The following is a 15,170-nucleotide window of genomic DNA, read 5'->3' as shown; positions in this document are numbered from 1 at the left end:
ACACAATTCTAACAAAAATTCCAGCGGGCTTAAAAAAAAAAAAAAAATTCCAGCGGGCTTTTTATGTAAATGGATAAACTGATTCTAAACTTTATATCAAAATGCAAAGGGCCTAGATTGGTCAAAGCAATTAAAAAAGAACAAAGTTGAAAAACTTAACCTACCTTATTTCGAAAATTACTATAATATCACAGTGATAAACACAGTTTGGAATTGCCAAAAAGATAAACGTGTAAATCAGTGGAACAGAATAGGGAGTCAAGAAATAAACACATACGTATATGGACATTTTTTTTTTAAGATGCTAAGGCAATTCAATAAGGAAGTTTTCGACGAATAGTGCTAGAATAATTGAATATTCAGATGGGAAAAATCATATAAAACTAATTGAAGTGAACCACAGACCTAACTGTAAAACCTACAACTAAAATTTCCAGAAGAAAACACAACAAAAAGTCTTTGTAATTTTGGGGTAGACAATGGATTCTTGGAACAAACAAGCATAAACAATAAGAGAAAAAAATGGTAAGTGGAACCTCATCAAGATTTAAAACTGCTCTTCAAAATAAAATAACCTTTCACCATTAAATAAGTGAAAGATAAGCCACAGACTCAAGGAAAACATTCATAAAATGTATATCTGACAAAGGAGTAGTACTGAGCGTATAAAGAACTCTCGCATCTCAATAAGATGACGACAACCACCCATTTAAATATCTGAAAACAGGGGCGCCTGAGTGGCCCAGTCGGTTGGGCATCTGACTTTTGGTTTCAGCTCAAGTCATGATCTCTCAGTTGTGGGATCAAGCCCCATATCCAGCTCTGCACTGTCAGCACAGTGGATTCTCCCTTGGAATTCTCCCTCCCTCTCTCTCTGCCCCTTCCCTGTTTGCATGGGCATGGGCTCTCTCAAAATGAATACGTAAACTGAAAAAATTTGAAAACAGACTTCATCAAATAAGAGATAAGGATGGGCAATAAACAGAGAGATGTTCAACATCACTAGACATCAGGGATATACAATTTGAAATCACAATGAGACACGATTATATACCCGCCCTATCGAGCTGAGAGGATATGGGGTAATTGAAGCTCTCCACCACAGCCGATGGGGATGTAAAATGGTACAGCAACCTTGTAAAACTGTTTTGTTTTGTTTTGTTTTGTTTTTAAATTAAGCAAGCCCTACCATCCAATCCAGCCATTCCATTCCTAGGTATTTCTGCAAAAGAAGACTTCTTCGTAGGCCCACCCAGAGACGTCTTCATAAATGGTCACAGCAGCTTTATTTCTAATATCCCCAAACTAGAAGTAACCCAAGTACTCATAAGAGGTGGATAAACACGGGGTGCCTGGGTATGTCAGTCAGGTAAGCATCCGATCCTTAATTTCAGCTCAGGTCATAATCTCATGGTTCATGAGATTAAGACCTGTGTTGGGTTCTGCACTGACAACGTGGAGCCTGTTTGGGATTCTCTCTCTCTCCCTCTCTCTCTCTCTCTCTCTGCCCCTCCCCTGCTCACACACTCGCTCCCTCTCTCTCTCTCTCAAAAGAAATAAACATTTCTTTTTAAAAGGGGTTTCTAATTTAAAATAAAAAGAGGTGGATAAACAAACTGTGGTAGGTCTGGAATGTGGACAACTACTCAGAGATAAACAGGAATGAACGACTGAGAACATACAGCAGCGCGGATAAATGTCAAAATAATTATGCTGGTAAAAAGAGGCAGGAACAGAAAACATTATTTGTAAACAAACTTCTATAAATTCTAGCTGCTAGCTATTTATAGATAGAAACTAGATGAATGGTTTTGGGGGAGCTGAGTAGAACGTATGGTTTCCAAGGGGCCCGGGGAAGCGCCTGAGGGAAGGGAAATGGCTGGCATTTTGATTGTGGTGATGTTTTCATCAAACTGTACCCTTTCAATATATCCAGTTAATTGTACGCCAATCATTCTTCAATAAGGTAGTTGATTTTTAAAGGTTCTCTGATGTAGTTTTCGTTCTAGTTCACAACAGAGATTTCAAAAACTCAGGAAATTATTTATTGGGTTGCGTAACAAAGCACAGCTAACACTGGACAGAAAGAAGTGTGTGTGTGCCCACGTGCAAACAACGTACCATTTCCATAAGTAGTAGTTCTTCTCTTTCTTTCTCTTGATCCAACAAATCTTTTTCATAAAACTTTTTCTGAAACTAAGTTTAAAATGAAGTTACGAAACACTACGACGAGTTCCTGCCAATTTTTATATTCTTTGAGCATAAGGTAAAGCCTGGGCTTACCGCATCCATAGACATTTCCATCCTGTCCAGCTCTAACACGGTCTAAAAGCAAAGTTGTGAAAAATTATTCGACAGTAATTAAATTAAGCCAAACAATCGTCTCTCCAAAAGACTCCTTTTCCAGAGGGAGGTTCAAAGAGGAGACTTCTCCATTCTATGGGAAGGCTACATTAGAAAACCTCTCAGATTCTTCCCAATTTTACATGGTACTTTTAGCCAACCTCCTAATGCCAGGCTCCATTTACGCTGCTTGTAAAAGACTTTAACCTTAAAGAGAGCAAGTCTAGAGGGACACGTTGGACACTAAACACACACAAATTAGCGAACTTCTAATAACCCCAGGGCCACTCTTCTCTGAATCTTCAGAAATACAAGATAATTTTTGAATTTTTTAAAAGAACTTTTAGCTAAATATATATGAAGCAAACTGTCGTTTGGGTTAAAATCCCTTAGTTCCTTTCCGTAGAAATGTTTGATCATTATGACATTCTAACCATTCAGGAAGACTTCGCCCTGAAAGTATTTCTCAATTTAGCATTTCTCTTTCAGAGCACATTAGTCTGAAACAAATCATTTGAATCAAACAGCGGTCCAGCTGACCCAGCATTCTGACTCTGACAGAGGACTGCACTTCTATGATGGTCCAGATAAAAGTCTATTTATACACACTCATGCCCAAAGCCAGTGTTGCACACAGAATATTTATTTGAAGATTTTTATGCTGAAATTCAGGAAGATATTGTAATTTATGCCATGAAATTATCCCTTTTAAATAAAATTGCTTCCCACCTTAAAAACTGACTAGTATAAGCCATGCCATTTTTATCCCGAAGCCAGTGGTTCCCTTTCCAAGCCCTCAGTTTGATAAGCATTATACTATAGAATTTTCATGGGATTGAATGACTTCCTCATGTAACACACACTTACAGTAAGCTCTAGTCTTGTAGATTAGTAATCCAATTATTCAATCATTTTTGTGCCTATTTATGGGGTTAGTTTATCTTTTGAGTTAATACATTCTGCCAAGAAAGTCACTCATGCTCTTATGTTTATTATTGTGAAAGTTAACTCTGTTGCCTAAACTTCTGTAATTAAATGGTAAGGACAGAAATATCTGGTAGAAACAAATACATATAATACATACATACATGTATATACGTATACTATATATAATATGCTTTTAGATTTAGGTGCGTGTCCAGACCCTGGGTATTTCTGGTTGGTTTAGCTGGTAAAAGAGGAATTCACACTTCAGTAAAACAAGAGTATACTAATTACTACTAAATTATCAAATCACTGTATTAAAAAGTTCCTCATGTGACATCTGGCAATGATCTCTAAGAAAAAAAACGGAAAAAAAAAAAAAAATAAAATAAAGGATTCTTTTTTTCCCCGCACCATCAATGCTAAGTTAAAAGGCATTAATAAATTAATTCCTCTCAGTGTAAAGAAATGCTCAGAAAACTATGTATCCTGAAGTTCACACTCCGACTGAGAGTAACCACTTAAATTTGACTTAATCTTACAAAAATATGAGTTATACGTTCAGCAAAAAGTTTTGAAAGACTACAAAGTATTTTCAGGCATGACTTCACTAACCCCAAATTTTTGCTGTTTGCATTTTGTAACATCAGCAAACAATCCATGTGAGCCCATGCTAAAAACAAAAGAAACAAACAAACCCATAAGACATGATGTCACATTCCTGAAAAAAGAATGCACTCGGGATAAGAGATCCGTATTCCAGCCCCGGCTCAGCCACTTGCTAATATGATCCCAAGCAGACATTTACTATCTCTAGGCCTAGAGTTTCTGCAAAATCAAACAGATCTTGACGGCCCTTCCAGGGCTAAATTTCTGTGAAGTGTGACTTTCCCAGTTGGATTATAATCACTTATAAATCAAGTCTGGTGGATGAAGTATTCATTATTAGTTGAACAGTATTTATTAAGCACCTAAAATGGGCCAAGCGCTCTCATGGTGCTTATATTACTAGCAATACAAGTTGAATGTCTAACTGCCCCATGAAAGGAACTTTAGCAGCCGTAGCACACATCAGCCAAGTCCGTTACCAACACTACTCTGGCAACGCTATGTTACCATATTGCTATCGTGTCAAGCTAAAACACGGAAGCTGTGATGGACACTGTCTTCACGCAAGAAACGCCACTGGGGTGGCAAGAGCGATACTTACTCTTTTCACAATGGCCAGAACATCTTTATCTTTTTCTTGACAGAGGAGTTTCCTCACACACATTTCTAACTGCTGAAGCAGATGCTTATCTGCAGGGATCTTCAGAGTAGATTTCACTTTGGGCAACAAGTAGCAAAGTTTCATTCTGTAATAAATTAAACAGTACTTACTTTTGAATGAGTTCAATAACTAAGAATAACAGTAAGGCGCGAAATGGAAAGAAAATTCAAACTTCGGAGAGCCTGGGAATTTAGCCTGTAGCAAATGCTTACGGGGTGGCTGTTGGGAGTCAAGCATTCGTTATTCTGGGTGCTGAGACACACAGTGAAAAAGACCAACCAAATTCTTTGCTCTCCTGGAGCTCACCCTGTAGCATGGGGTAAGGAAGAAAGAATAAGGAAACAAAGTATCTGTCAGAGAGTGGTAAGTGCCATGGACAAAACTAAAGCAGGAAAAGAAAAGGGAGTATCAGAGGAGCGGCGTTAGTTTTAAAAGACGAGGTCATAGAGAGTTTCAGCGAAGGTTTCGCTATAGAGACAATATTTAATCAAAGACTTATTAAAGAAAAGTAGGGAGTAAGTAACGTGAACATCCAGAGAAGAGCATGATGGACAGGAGCCTGCCGTATGTGCAAATGACCTATAGGGGGAGCCTGACTTGGGTGTTACCCCAAATTGGCAAATTGACCCAAACTGGCAAATAGGCTATAGTGGGTAGAGCTGAGCAAAGGTGAGATCATCAGGAGACCTCAAAGTGGCAACAGGAGGCCAGCTCGTGCAGGGCCTTGGAGGCCACTGCTCGAAGACTAGCTTTCACTTTGAACACCGTAAGAAGCTGTGGAGAGTTTTACACAGAGGAGGGAAGTGATCGGGCTTAACATGATGGAACGATCACCTGACTACTGGTTTGAGAGCAGACCGTAGAGGGTCGAGGACACAAGGGAAACAACAGAGGAGGCTCTAGCAGTCATTCAGGCAGGAGACGGTGGCCGCCTGAACCACGGTGGTAGCAGTCAGGCAGCGAGAAGTGTTTGGATTCAACGTATTTTGCAAGCAGCTCTGTGTGCGGAGGAACTGTGGTGGGGTGGCACGAAGGAGGTAAGGTTTTGATCCAAGCAGGTGGCAAGAGGAGATGGTTATGTGCACGGATGGAGAAGACCTCAGAAGAAGCAAGGGCAGGTGTGGGTGCGGGACATGGCGGGGATTTACTTTCGGGCAGACCGAGTCTGAGGCGCTTGTTGGACAAGCCACGGAAATGCTAAGTGGGCAGCTAGCTCAACGCGTCTCCTATACAGGAAGGACACCCGTGCTGGAGACATACAGTCAGGAAACTTCAGCACACAGATGACATGCAAGCCATGAGACTGGAGAGCTCGCCAAGGCCATTGAGTGCAGTCTGAGAAGAAGAGGCAAAAGGACAGAGCCTAGGCGCCATCCCAGTCTACACCGCGCGGATAAGGCAGCAACACACAGACGGAAGAACGCCAGAGAGGTGAGAGGCAATCCGGCGCAGTACAGAAAACCTTGCCGGGAAGAGGCAGTGCAGAAAGTGCTCTGCTCTGCTAAGCTACTAGTCTAGTGCTCTGCCGGGGCTGCTTTCACAGAGCGATGCCAGGCAGTTGCCTACGTTTGGGCTGCTGTATTCATTCATTCCTCTGAGTGCTCTCCAGATACTGTTTTTTTTACTTCTACGCCAAACCTGAGACAACCAAGTCCCATTCCTAAAGCTTCTAGGCCGACCTGTCCGCTGAGCCCGCAGTCGAGGATTCTCCACATACAAAAAGTTTGCTTTCTATTCAGGCGAAAAGGCGAAGGAGGCTCTTCCTCTAGAATATTCAGCTCCATTCATAGCAAGAATGGTCTCGAACTCATTTGAGCTCACCACGGATCCTGGTGATGCTTTCTCTCAGTTAAGGGGCCCCAGTTACCCCAAAGAGAATCATTTGCATTTCTGGCAAAGGGGAAGGCTCCGTTGAATACCAACGGTCTTTCCAGCCTCCACATTGTCTAGGCTCCGTGAATGCAAGTTTTAAACATTGACGTAAGGAAAAACAAAAACAATGAAGTCTATGCATACTTCATTCTTCATAACTCAAGGCAAGTCTCGAAAACATACATTCAACAAAAGCTACAGAAGTGGTGATTTAACTCTGAGAATCCTGGGTCCGTGAGATTATAAAGATTTTATGATTAGGTATCACACGCCCTTCCTGGTAAGCTAAATTCTTCATGTACATTATCTCGGGTATTTATCCCTTGGGACCCCTTATGAATTAGGTGCTAAGGAAATCCATGTGCAGAGAGATCATGTAACTTGCCCAAAGACACACAGGTAGGATAGAGCTGGAAATCAGCTCAGGCAGTGTGGCTCCAGAAACCCCTGCCCTAAGTGCACGACCCCACCACTCTTGCCTGTGACGGCTTTCGTTCTATCTACACATCTCTGCAGAGCTGGGCAAATGCTTTCGTCTCCAAAAGCCAATTAGTATATGTATTAGTATTGCTGGACCCGTTTGTTTGACTGGCGGTTACCCAGGCAGAAGAGTGGAAACCAAAACAAATTGCTGTGCGATGATCTCTTACCCCCAAAATAACCAAAATTCACAGAGCAATGTTCAATTAGTCTTCATTTGGTTTTTGACTTGACAGGTTGCTTTCTCTTAGGGTCAACTCTATGCTTTCAGTCTCATTGACCTGGGTTAGAGATGATTTCATTTCCTTTCAGGTTGTGTTTTTGTTTTAGTTTTTTTATTTATTTGAGAAAGAGAGCGAGAGAGAGAGAGCAGGAGAGGGGCAGAGAGAGGGAGAGACAGAATCCGAAGCAGGCTCCTCGTGAGCGCAGAGCAGGACGCAAGGCTCAAACTCGTGAACCGTGACATCATGACCTGAGCCAAGATCAAGAGTCAGGGGGTGCCTGGGTGGCTCAGTCAGTTAAACGTCCAACTTCGGCTCAGGTCATGATCTCGCAGTTTGGGGGTTTGAGCCCCATGTCAGGCTCTGTGCTGACAGCGTGGAGTCTGGAGCCTGCTTAGAATTCTGTGTCTCCCTGGGGAGCCTGGGTGGCTCAGTCGGTTAAGCATCTGACTTCGGCTCAGGTCATGATCTCGCAGTCCATGAGTTCGAGCCCTGCGTCAGGCTCTGTGCTGACAGCTCAGAGCCTGGAACCTGCTTTACATTCTGGGTCTCCCTCTTTTTCTCTGCCCCTCCCCCTCTCTCTCTCTCTCTCTCTCTCTCTCTCTCTCTCTCTCTCTCCCAAGAATAAAAACATTAAAGAATGTTTTAAAAAAAGAGAGAGAGAGAGAGAGAGAGAGAGAGAGAGAGAGAGAGAGAGATACTTAACTGACTGAGCCACCCAGGTGCCCCTCGTTGCCGTTCAAATAATTTTTGTCAACTGCTTGATAAGTAAGTGACAATTCATCACAGTGGGAGCTGCTTTTCTAGGGCCACGACTTCGATTTGCAACATGTTTGCAAGTTAGATTCATTAGTTACTTAGCACAGATAAGATGCACAAAATACTGAAGCCAATGCAGTGGCATTTTCTGTATTTTCTTACACTAAAAATATAAAACAAAAACCAATCTCTTGATTGCCTCTCAAAATGGACAGATCTTTGCCCAAGCCAACTTGGAATTATTTTTTCTTTAGTCTTAGAAGATCCATAAATTATGAATATCTGCTCAAATCCTGATGCCAATGTGTGTATCCAAGCGGCAAGAGAAGCCTGCCAGGCTGGCTTTGACTACTGCTCTCTCAACCCAATAAACAAAAGACCTGACACACCGTGAAAAGCTTCCAAGTCTTACTGAGGCTCATCAACTGAGACTACTAGGAATTTCAAAATAAGTATACATTATTTACTTGTTTTCTGATTGACTATGAAAAAGATTTTGCATGTTCTTTACAGTTGGTAAGTAGATAAATTATAGTAGATAAATTTAAACATACAATTTTTTCAAGTATTTCCTTGGATTGGTAGCATACCTCACATTTGCCACTGGATCGTGTGTCAGTTCAATAGCAGGTAGAAAGAAGTATTTACAGAAAAATGATTTGGAGAAGATCTCTATAATAAATTCACAGGTATCCAAAAATCGAAGTCTATTCCAATAGCTTTTTCCTTGGCCCAGTTCTAGAAACAACAACAAAAAAGATAAGTTTAATCTTTCCTACATGAAATTGTATGTGACAAAATTAGACACGCAAAACCCGTGACAAGTTTTTTTATATCCACAATTTGCTTAGCAAATACAAGAGATAAGAGAAAAAAAATCATAAATACTAAAGATCTGTGGACTCCCAAAAATAAGGACATCTCAAAGCATCTCAAAAACCAGAGAAAAATGTATTAAACATTGCATTCTATTCCATAAGCGTTTATTAAGTACTAAATAACTATATCTACTATTTTTTGATCACCCATTACGTGCTAAGTACTCTATACGTATTATCACGTTTAATCCCGAAAAACAATCCAATGGGGTAAGTATAGATTTATCCTCCTGAGAGGAGGTTCAGAGGTTAAAGTCACAGAGCTGGTAGGCGTAGTGCTGGAATGCAAATGAAAGTCTGTGTAACTTCGAACTCTGAACTTATATTTGACCAATCAAATTCGTTGTTTTCTTCATTTCCATAGAAATGCTCTGAAGTGGTTAAAGTCATACGTAACACTGTTTTACTGACAATAATTCAGGTAAACATTTAAAGGATTGTTTTTCTCCCTTATTCCACAAGTGTTCAAAAGCAAAATTCTTAATATTTAAAGCCAAGCGGAATCTCCTTTCAAAATAAAACTGATTCTAAATGTGAGGTCGTACCCCTGAAAAATGAAAATTAAAACAGAGTCAAAAAGAGAAAGCTTAAAGTATACTGAGCATAATTTTTCTTAAATGGAATTTGATACACTCTTAATTTTTTGAAAAATGGTGATCCAACTTAAAATGGTGAAGTCCAATAACCAGAAAATCCCATTACCTACTACCTACGCTGGATAACAGAGTTCAATAAAAGCATTAAGACACTATGGTCAAAACAAGTATACAATAATTAAAAATTTACTAAGTATATATAAGTATGTGACACTCTTTCTAGAATTAACACATTAACTAAAGGTTTCTGTCTCGATTTAGCCCTTAGCAAATTAAAAAAAAAACTTGCATTTGTTAACTGATTTCATTTTTTAAAACATTATGAACCACATAGGCTTACCAGATTCATAGTCACATATGCATCAACTCTATTCAAGGGAACTAAAAAAAATCCTTGCATTCTGCTAATATTTAATATAAAAACATAAAATGCTACATTCATGGAGACTCAACTCGTATTTTAGTTCCAAATGCTATTTCATCAGGGTAGAAACTGGACTTTCTCCATAAAGAAACATTATTTTAATTTTTCAAGTGTGGAAACTCACTAAAACAGACCCAGAGTAATTATTACTTTTGTTCATCACAGAATAATCCTATCTTAAAGATTTCTAAAACAACCCCCAAAAATTAACCTAGAAAACTCAAATACAAACACACTCCAGATACCTACCAACATCAGCCTAACTATTCATGGCAAAATGATACATGCAGTAAGTCAGAACTACCTAAGGCCACTTTGCTTACTTTCCGTTTTTCAAAGTGAGAGGCAATGATTACTTACGTTCAATTAATTTTTGAATGACCTCATGTCTCTGTTCTTGTTTACGATTATAACGTAGAAAAATGCATAGCGTTCGTGAAGCTGCCTTTTGGACAGGTAAGACATTCTTAAAGAAATAAGAAAGACAATTAAACCAATATAATAATACACTTTTGCTCCACAAACCAATTTTCGATTGCGGCTAAAAGTAAGAGCAGTGTTGGGGCGCCTCGGTGGCTCAGTCGGTTAAGCGTCCGACTTCAGCTCAGGTCATGATCTTGCGGTTCGTGGGTTCAAGCCCCACAAGCCCCGCATCGGGCGCTGTGCTCACAGCTCGGAGCCTGGAGCCTGCTTTGGATTCTGTGTCTCCCTCTCTCTCTGCCCCTGCCTCCTCGTACTCTGTCTCTCTCTCAAAAATAAACATTAAAAAAAAAAAAAAAGTAAGAACAGTGTGGTCCACCTCTCAAATCACTGTGGAAGTGCCCTCATAATTTAATGTCAATACCACTCAGGCATATCAACTAATGTATCATATTACAAAGTTAATTCAGTTTGGCACAGTTTCCAAATCATCCAAATCTGATTTATATGATGACTCTCATTTCTTTGCCACTTCATCTTAAGTGACATTCTCCCCAAATACATCTCGGCCACCCATTCTCTTAGCCATTCCCTGGACCTTGTCACTCATTTATTCAGCAAATACTTGCAAGAACATACCTTGTGTCAGATACATCATCAAAAATGTGCCACTTCTAAAATATTAATTTAGAGATCCCATGATCAGATATACTTTGCAATCCTTCTGGCTTGCTTCCGACTCTTCGAACTCAATGTCATCACTGAGATCCCTGGTCCACACCACAGATGAAACTTAGAATCAAAGGGACACCATGTCCATAACTCTTACTAATGTTCTATACTCCTTTGTCCTTTGAATTTCTGTCACACTGCTGGGCAGAATTCATTAATTTTAAATGAATTCAATCATCTGTCTTTACTGGGTTTGGGTTCCAACTACGTATTAGAGAAAAATCTCTCAACCAGATCTATTATGCCCAGTATAAAATTCACGTACACCATCTTGGCTTATGTATCAATACTATGATATTTAAATATTAAAGGTTCAGACTATTACAGTGGGGATCCTTGAAATTCAAGTAGAATAAAACCGCACACTGCTGCCTTTCTGTATCTTTAAATATTTTTCACAACAAAAGTAGGGGGAAAAAAGCTTATGTCATTACTCAAAACCTTCCAAAGACTTCCCCTGTTTCAGAGAATACAACCTGGATTCCACATCATGGCCCTCAAAGTGTGCTGTGCTGTGGACCCAGCCACCCCTCTACCTCACGTCTCTACCACTTTCTACAATGGCTTCCGTCCTCACGCAACCACACTATTCCCTTTGCCTGGACCACTTGTCCTTCAGACGTCCACAGAGTAATTCCAGTACTTTGTTCAAGCCTCTGCATGAAGCACACTTGATCAGAGAGGACTTTTTCCTGACCGCTATCTCCACAACAGATCCTACTACCCTCGGTCACGTTCCTCACCCTCTACCCTGCTTTCCCGGTCTTCACTATACTTTTCATCCCTGACATACTATATACGTATGTTTGTTTACCGCCTGTCTCCAACAGAATCTAAGGTTCCGTGATAATAAGTTCCTTATCTCTTTTGTTGGCTGCTGTATCTTGGTACCCAGAATAGTGCTTGGCACATAGTAAGCTCTCAATTAATTTTGCTGAAGGAATGAATACTATGACCATTACTATGGAATTAAAAATACAAATTCTTTCTTTTCTCCAGAGAATACTGAAACAGAATAACGTGTCCTCTTTGATCATGGAAAACGTGTTCTAATAATCACATATCTCCTTCGAAGTGTGGAGTTACTGTCTTGTAAAAGAAAATAGTAAAACGAATCTCTCAGGCTTCCAAGTAGTTTGTTCATACTCTATGTTGCAACTCGTCTCTCCTTCCTGATAAGAGAAGCTAAAACTATGGAATAATTATGTATTCTTGGCTTTGGAAACACAACATGCCTACTGAATAATCAGACTGAGGTCAACAATTAAGATCAAACCTCACAGCACTTATCGGCCCCTGTTAATAGGTTTACTCAGCCTGTCTTATTATCCACCTCGCCGCCGCCACCGTAGAACGCAGGCTCTGTTAAGAGCAGGACTCTGTCTTATTCACTCCTTTATCCCTAACTCTTGGAACAGGGCCTGACACATAGCAGGCACTCAAATAAGTAATTTCTGAATAAAATAATTAATAAATTCTGCTCAATTTGATGTGAAATTTCCTACGTGGCACACTCACGCGTTGTCCTCTGGTAAGGAGTCATTGTTGCCAAAATCATTTCTTAAGACTGTTACGTCTATAACATAACCTTCATCTTCTAGGCTTTGCTTTGATGAATGAAATGAACTTGTAGAAGAGGTAGTTCAGGAAATGTCTATTTTTTTTTTTTTAACTTAAGTTGAAAATGACACCGACCATGTTATTTTTCTTTTTAATCTTTGAGGCTAAAACGGATTTGGGGTTTCTGAGACGGCTATTAGATTTCATTATCTCCCTTTTATTGAGAACAATGAGAACATAAAGCACTTTTTTTAGCAGCTTCTAAAACTTATACGTTATATGGAAATTTCTTTTACTTCAAAAATGGTAGGAAGACATCATATTAAATGTACAGTGAACCGGGGGCTCAGCAGACCTCTCTGGAAATTTTTGTAACAAAGGTCAACAACTCACTCTCTGGGGGATTTGAGTACAAATCTTTTCTTTTTTTTCCTGCTTTTGACTCTAATTTTAAGGCTATCCATCATAGGCCACCATGTTTTTAATATAAGCTTTATCTGTTACATAGCCATCTTTCAGAGATACTTTAAAAGAAAAAGTAACTCCTCTAAGATTGAGAGGCTTACAAGACGCCTTGGCAACACGGCATAGTTGAGGCAGGCTCTGAGGCCACGACACATAAAAGGTATATTATCAGAGCAGAAGGTACCTAGCAGTCAAGATCACAGTCTCCTGCCAACCTGCCTCTTGAGAAGAGCTACATCAAGTTTGAAGTGAGTCTGTTCACACTCTCCTTGGCGACATATGGACAAAGGGTAAGTGAAGGTACCACCTGTTCATTCTTCATTCCAGCTATACAGACAATGTTCAAAAACAAGCATCGGTGGAAAAGCACAGAGAAACTTAAGTTCCCCCTTCAGAGACCTGGCAAAAGAACATCCTTCTAGGACAAAATGGAATAAATGAAGTTTGTCGTACTACTTTGAGAATGTGAAGAATCTGGTAACTCCAAAATCAGGTGAGAGTTCAAAAGCATTAGATAAAAGGTACCGGGCTCACATTTGTCATCACGATCGTGAACATTCTTTGCAAGAAACGATAATAAATCTGATCACTGGATATGATGTGTGGCAGACAGGCATATTTCTGCAGTAGCTTCTCATGAGTTCTCCATTTTAAGGAGGCCGCAGCTCGCTGCTCGGCGGCCGTGAGTGCCGGAATCAAGTCAGGCAGAGATGACAACTGAAAAAGAAAGCCCATCAGAGGATGGATGATAATAAATCCACCACAGCATTCCAGCAAATTCTTCAGTCTTACAACACACTGGGGAGAGGGACAATCTCGCTCACTTCACAACTTAGGATCTCGGTTGTCACAGGGAGACCGTTATCTGGCAAATTCAAGTATGTTTTAAAAATTCCGTAAGTAAAATGAACAGTTACTGGAAACGAAATTCTGAAATACAGAATGGGACTCACAATCCCTCTGACAAAAGTAAAATGTGTTCTACTTCACTGTTGGAAAATTGTGACCTTCCAAATTCCTTCTCTCCTGTCCTCACCAGACGCTATTCTTGGAATAATAATTAATGCTAATAAAAACTGAAAATGTGAACGTAACCTCCAAGGGCAGTAAGAATCATGGTAATACAAGAATTGGAGAGGAAATTCAGGCTGTTGAAGCTCCAAGAGACATTTACTAAGCACTTTTTACTATGGGGCAGACACTACTTTAAATATTTTCCATCCGTTCTCTCCTTGTTCCCTACAACAACTCTGCGGAGTGAGATCATGTTTGTAACATTCAGGAACTTCTTTGATACAGGACGTTTACCTTATTTTCTTGAACACTGCTTTCTCCACCGGTAGACATAAGTTCAAGGATTTCTGGAAGATGATCTATGAGAGCATCTAGTACCTTTTAATAGAGACATTGGTTACTTTTATGGCAATTACTGTTTTTCTAGTCTTGGATTAGTTTCATATGTCCATCTCTGTATCTGTCTCTCGGTACTGTTCAAATAGTCTAGACCGGAGACAGCCACTTCTACACAACCAACATGCTGAAAACCTGCCTCTCGACTTTTAAAAAGCAACTGAAGTTAGATAACACCCTCTGCAATGACTAAATATTGAGGAGTTGAGCTTTGACAAGCCCGTACTCATTTGAGTGAACAGGATATACTAAATGCATCATCAACATAAAGTACTGCAAAGTTTCCACAAGTATACTCCCCAAACAATGCTAAGAGAAAAAGAGATAAAATTGAATGTACGAATCCGATTGTGGAAAATAAAAACCTCTTCACAGAAAAAAGTAGGAAGTTTTTAAACTACAACAAAACAGTAACAGTAACTGGAACTAAAGGTATTCTTTTGTCTGTCTACTTTTTGGCATTTCCTAAATTTTCCTTAATAAGCAAATATATGTACGTATTTTAAAAACCTAGTATTGGGGTGCCTGGGTGGCGCAGTCGGTTGGGCGTCCGACTTCAGCCAGGTCACGATCTCGCAGTCCGTGAATTCGAGCCCCGCGTCGGGCTCTGGGCTGATGGCTCAGAGCCTGGAGCCTGTTTCCGATTCTGTGTCTCCCTCTCTCTCTGCCCCTCCCCCATTCATGCTCTGTCTCTCTCTGTCCCAAAAATAAATAAACGTTGAAAAAAAATAAATAAATTTAAAAAAATAAATAAATAAAAAATAAAAAAATAAAAACCTAGTATTTTTTTTTAAAGATCTCAATTTCCAGTCTATG

General features: G+C 39.9%; 1 protein-coding gene across 5 annotated transcripts in view; it reads right to left on the bottom strand.

Annotated features, from left to right (window-relative positions):
• Positions 1-15,170, bottom strand: part of PPP4R4 (protein phosphatase 4 regulatory subunit 4) — a 102,976-nt gene that overhangs the window by 14,506 nt on the left and 73,300 nt on the right. For 3 of the 5 annotated variants that reach the window (XM_045451946.1, XM_045451949.1, XM_045451950.1), the window contains 7 exons: positions 14,253-14,336; positions 13,479-13,661; positions 10,128-10,233; positions 8,460-8,607; positions 4,478-4,622; positions 2,284-2,325; positions 2,122-2,196 (listed from right to left, as the gene is read on the bottom strand). In XM_045451946.1, the coding sequence (XP_045307902.1) occupies positions 2,122-2,196; positions 2,284-2,325; positions 4,478-4,622; positions 8,460-8,607; positions 10,128-10,233; positions 13,479-13,661; positions 14,253-14,336 (783 nt within the window). The remainder of the gene's footprint in view (positions 1-2,121; positions 2,197-2,283; positions 2,326-4,477; positions 4,623-8,459; positions 8,608-10,127; positions 10,234-13,478; positions 13,662-14,252; positions 14,337-15,170) is intronic. The other 2 variants (XM_045451947.1, XM_045451948.1) reach the window with 2 other exon arrangements.

This window comes from Leopardus geoffroyi, chromosome B3 (genome assembly GCF_018350155.1).
Source record: "Leopardus geoffroyi isolate Oge1 chromosome B3, O.geoffroyi_Oge1_pat1.0, whole genome shotgun sequence".
Classification (NCBI taxonomy): domain Eukaryota; kingdom Metazoa; phylum Chordata; class Mammalia; order Carnivora; family Felidae; genus Leopardus; species Leopardus geoffroyi.
This window is presented reverse-complemented; position numbering and strand designations above follow the sequence as displayed.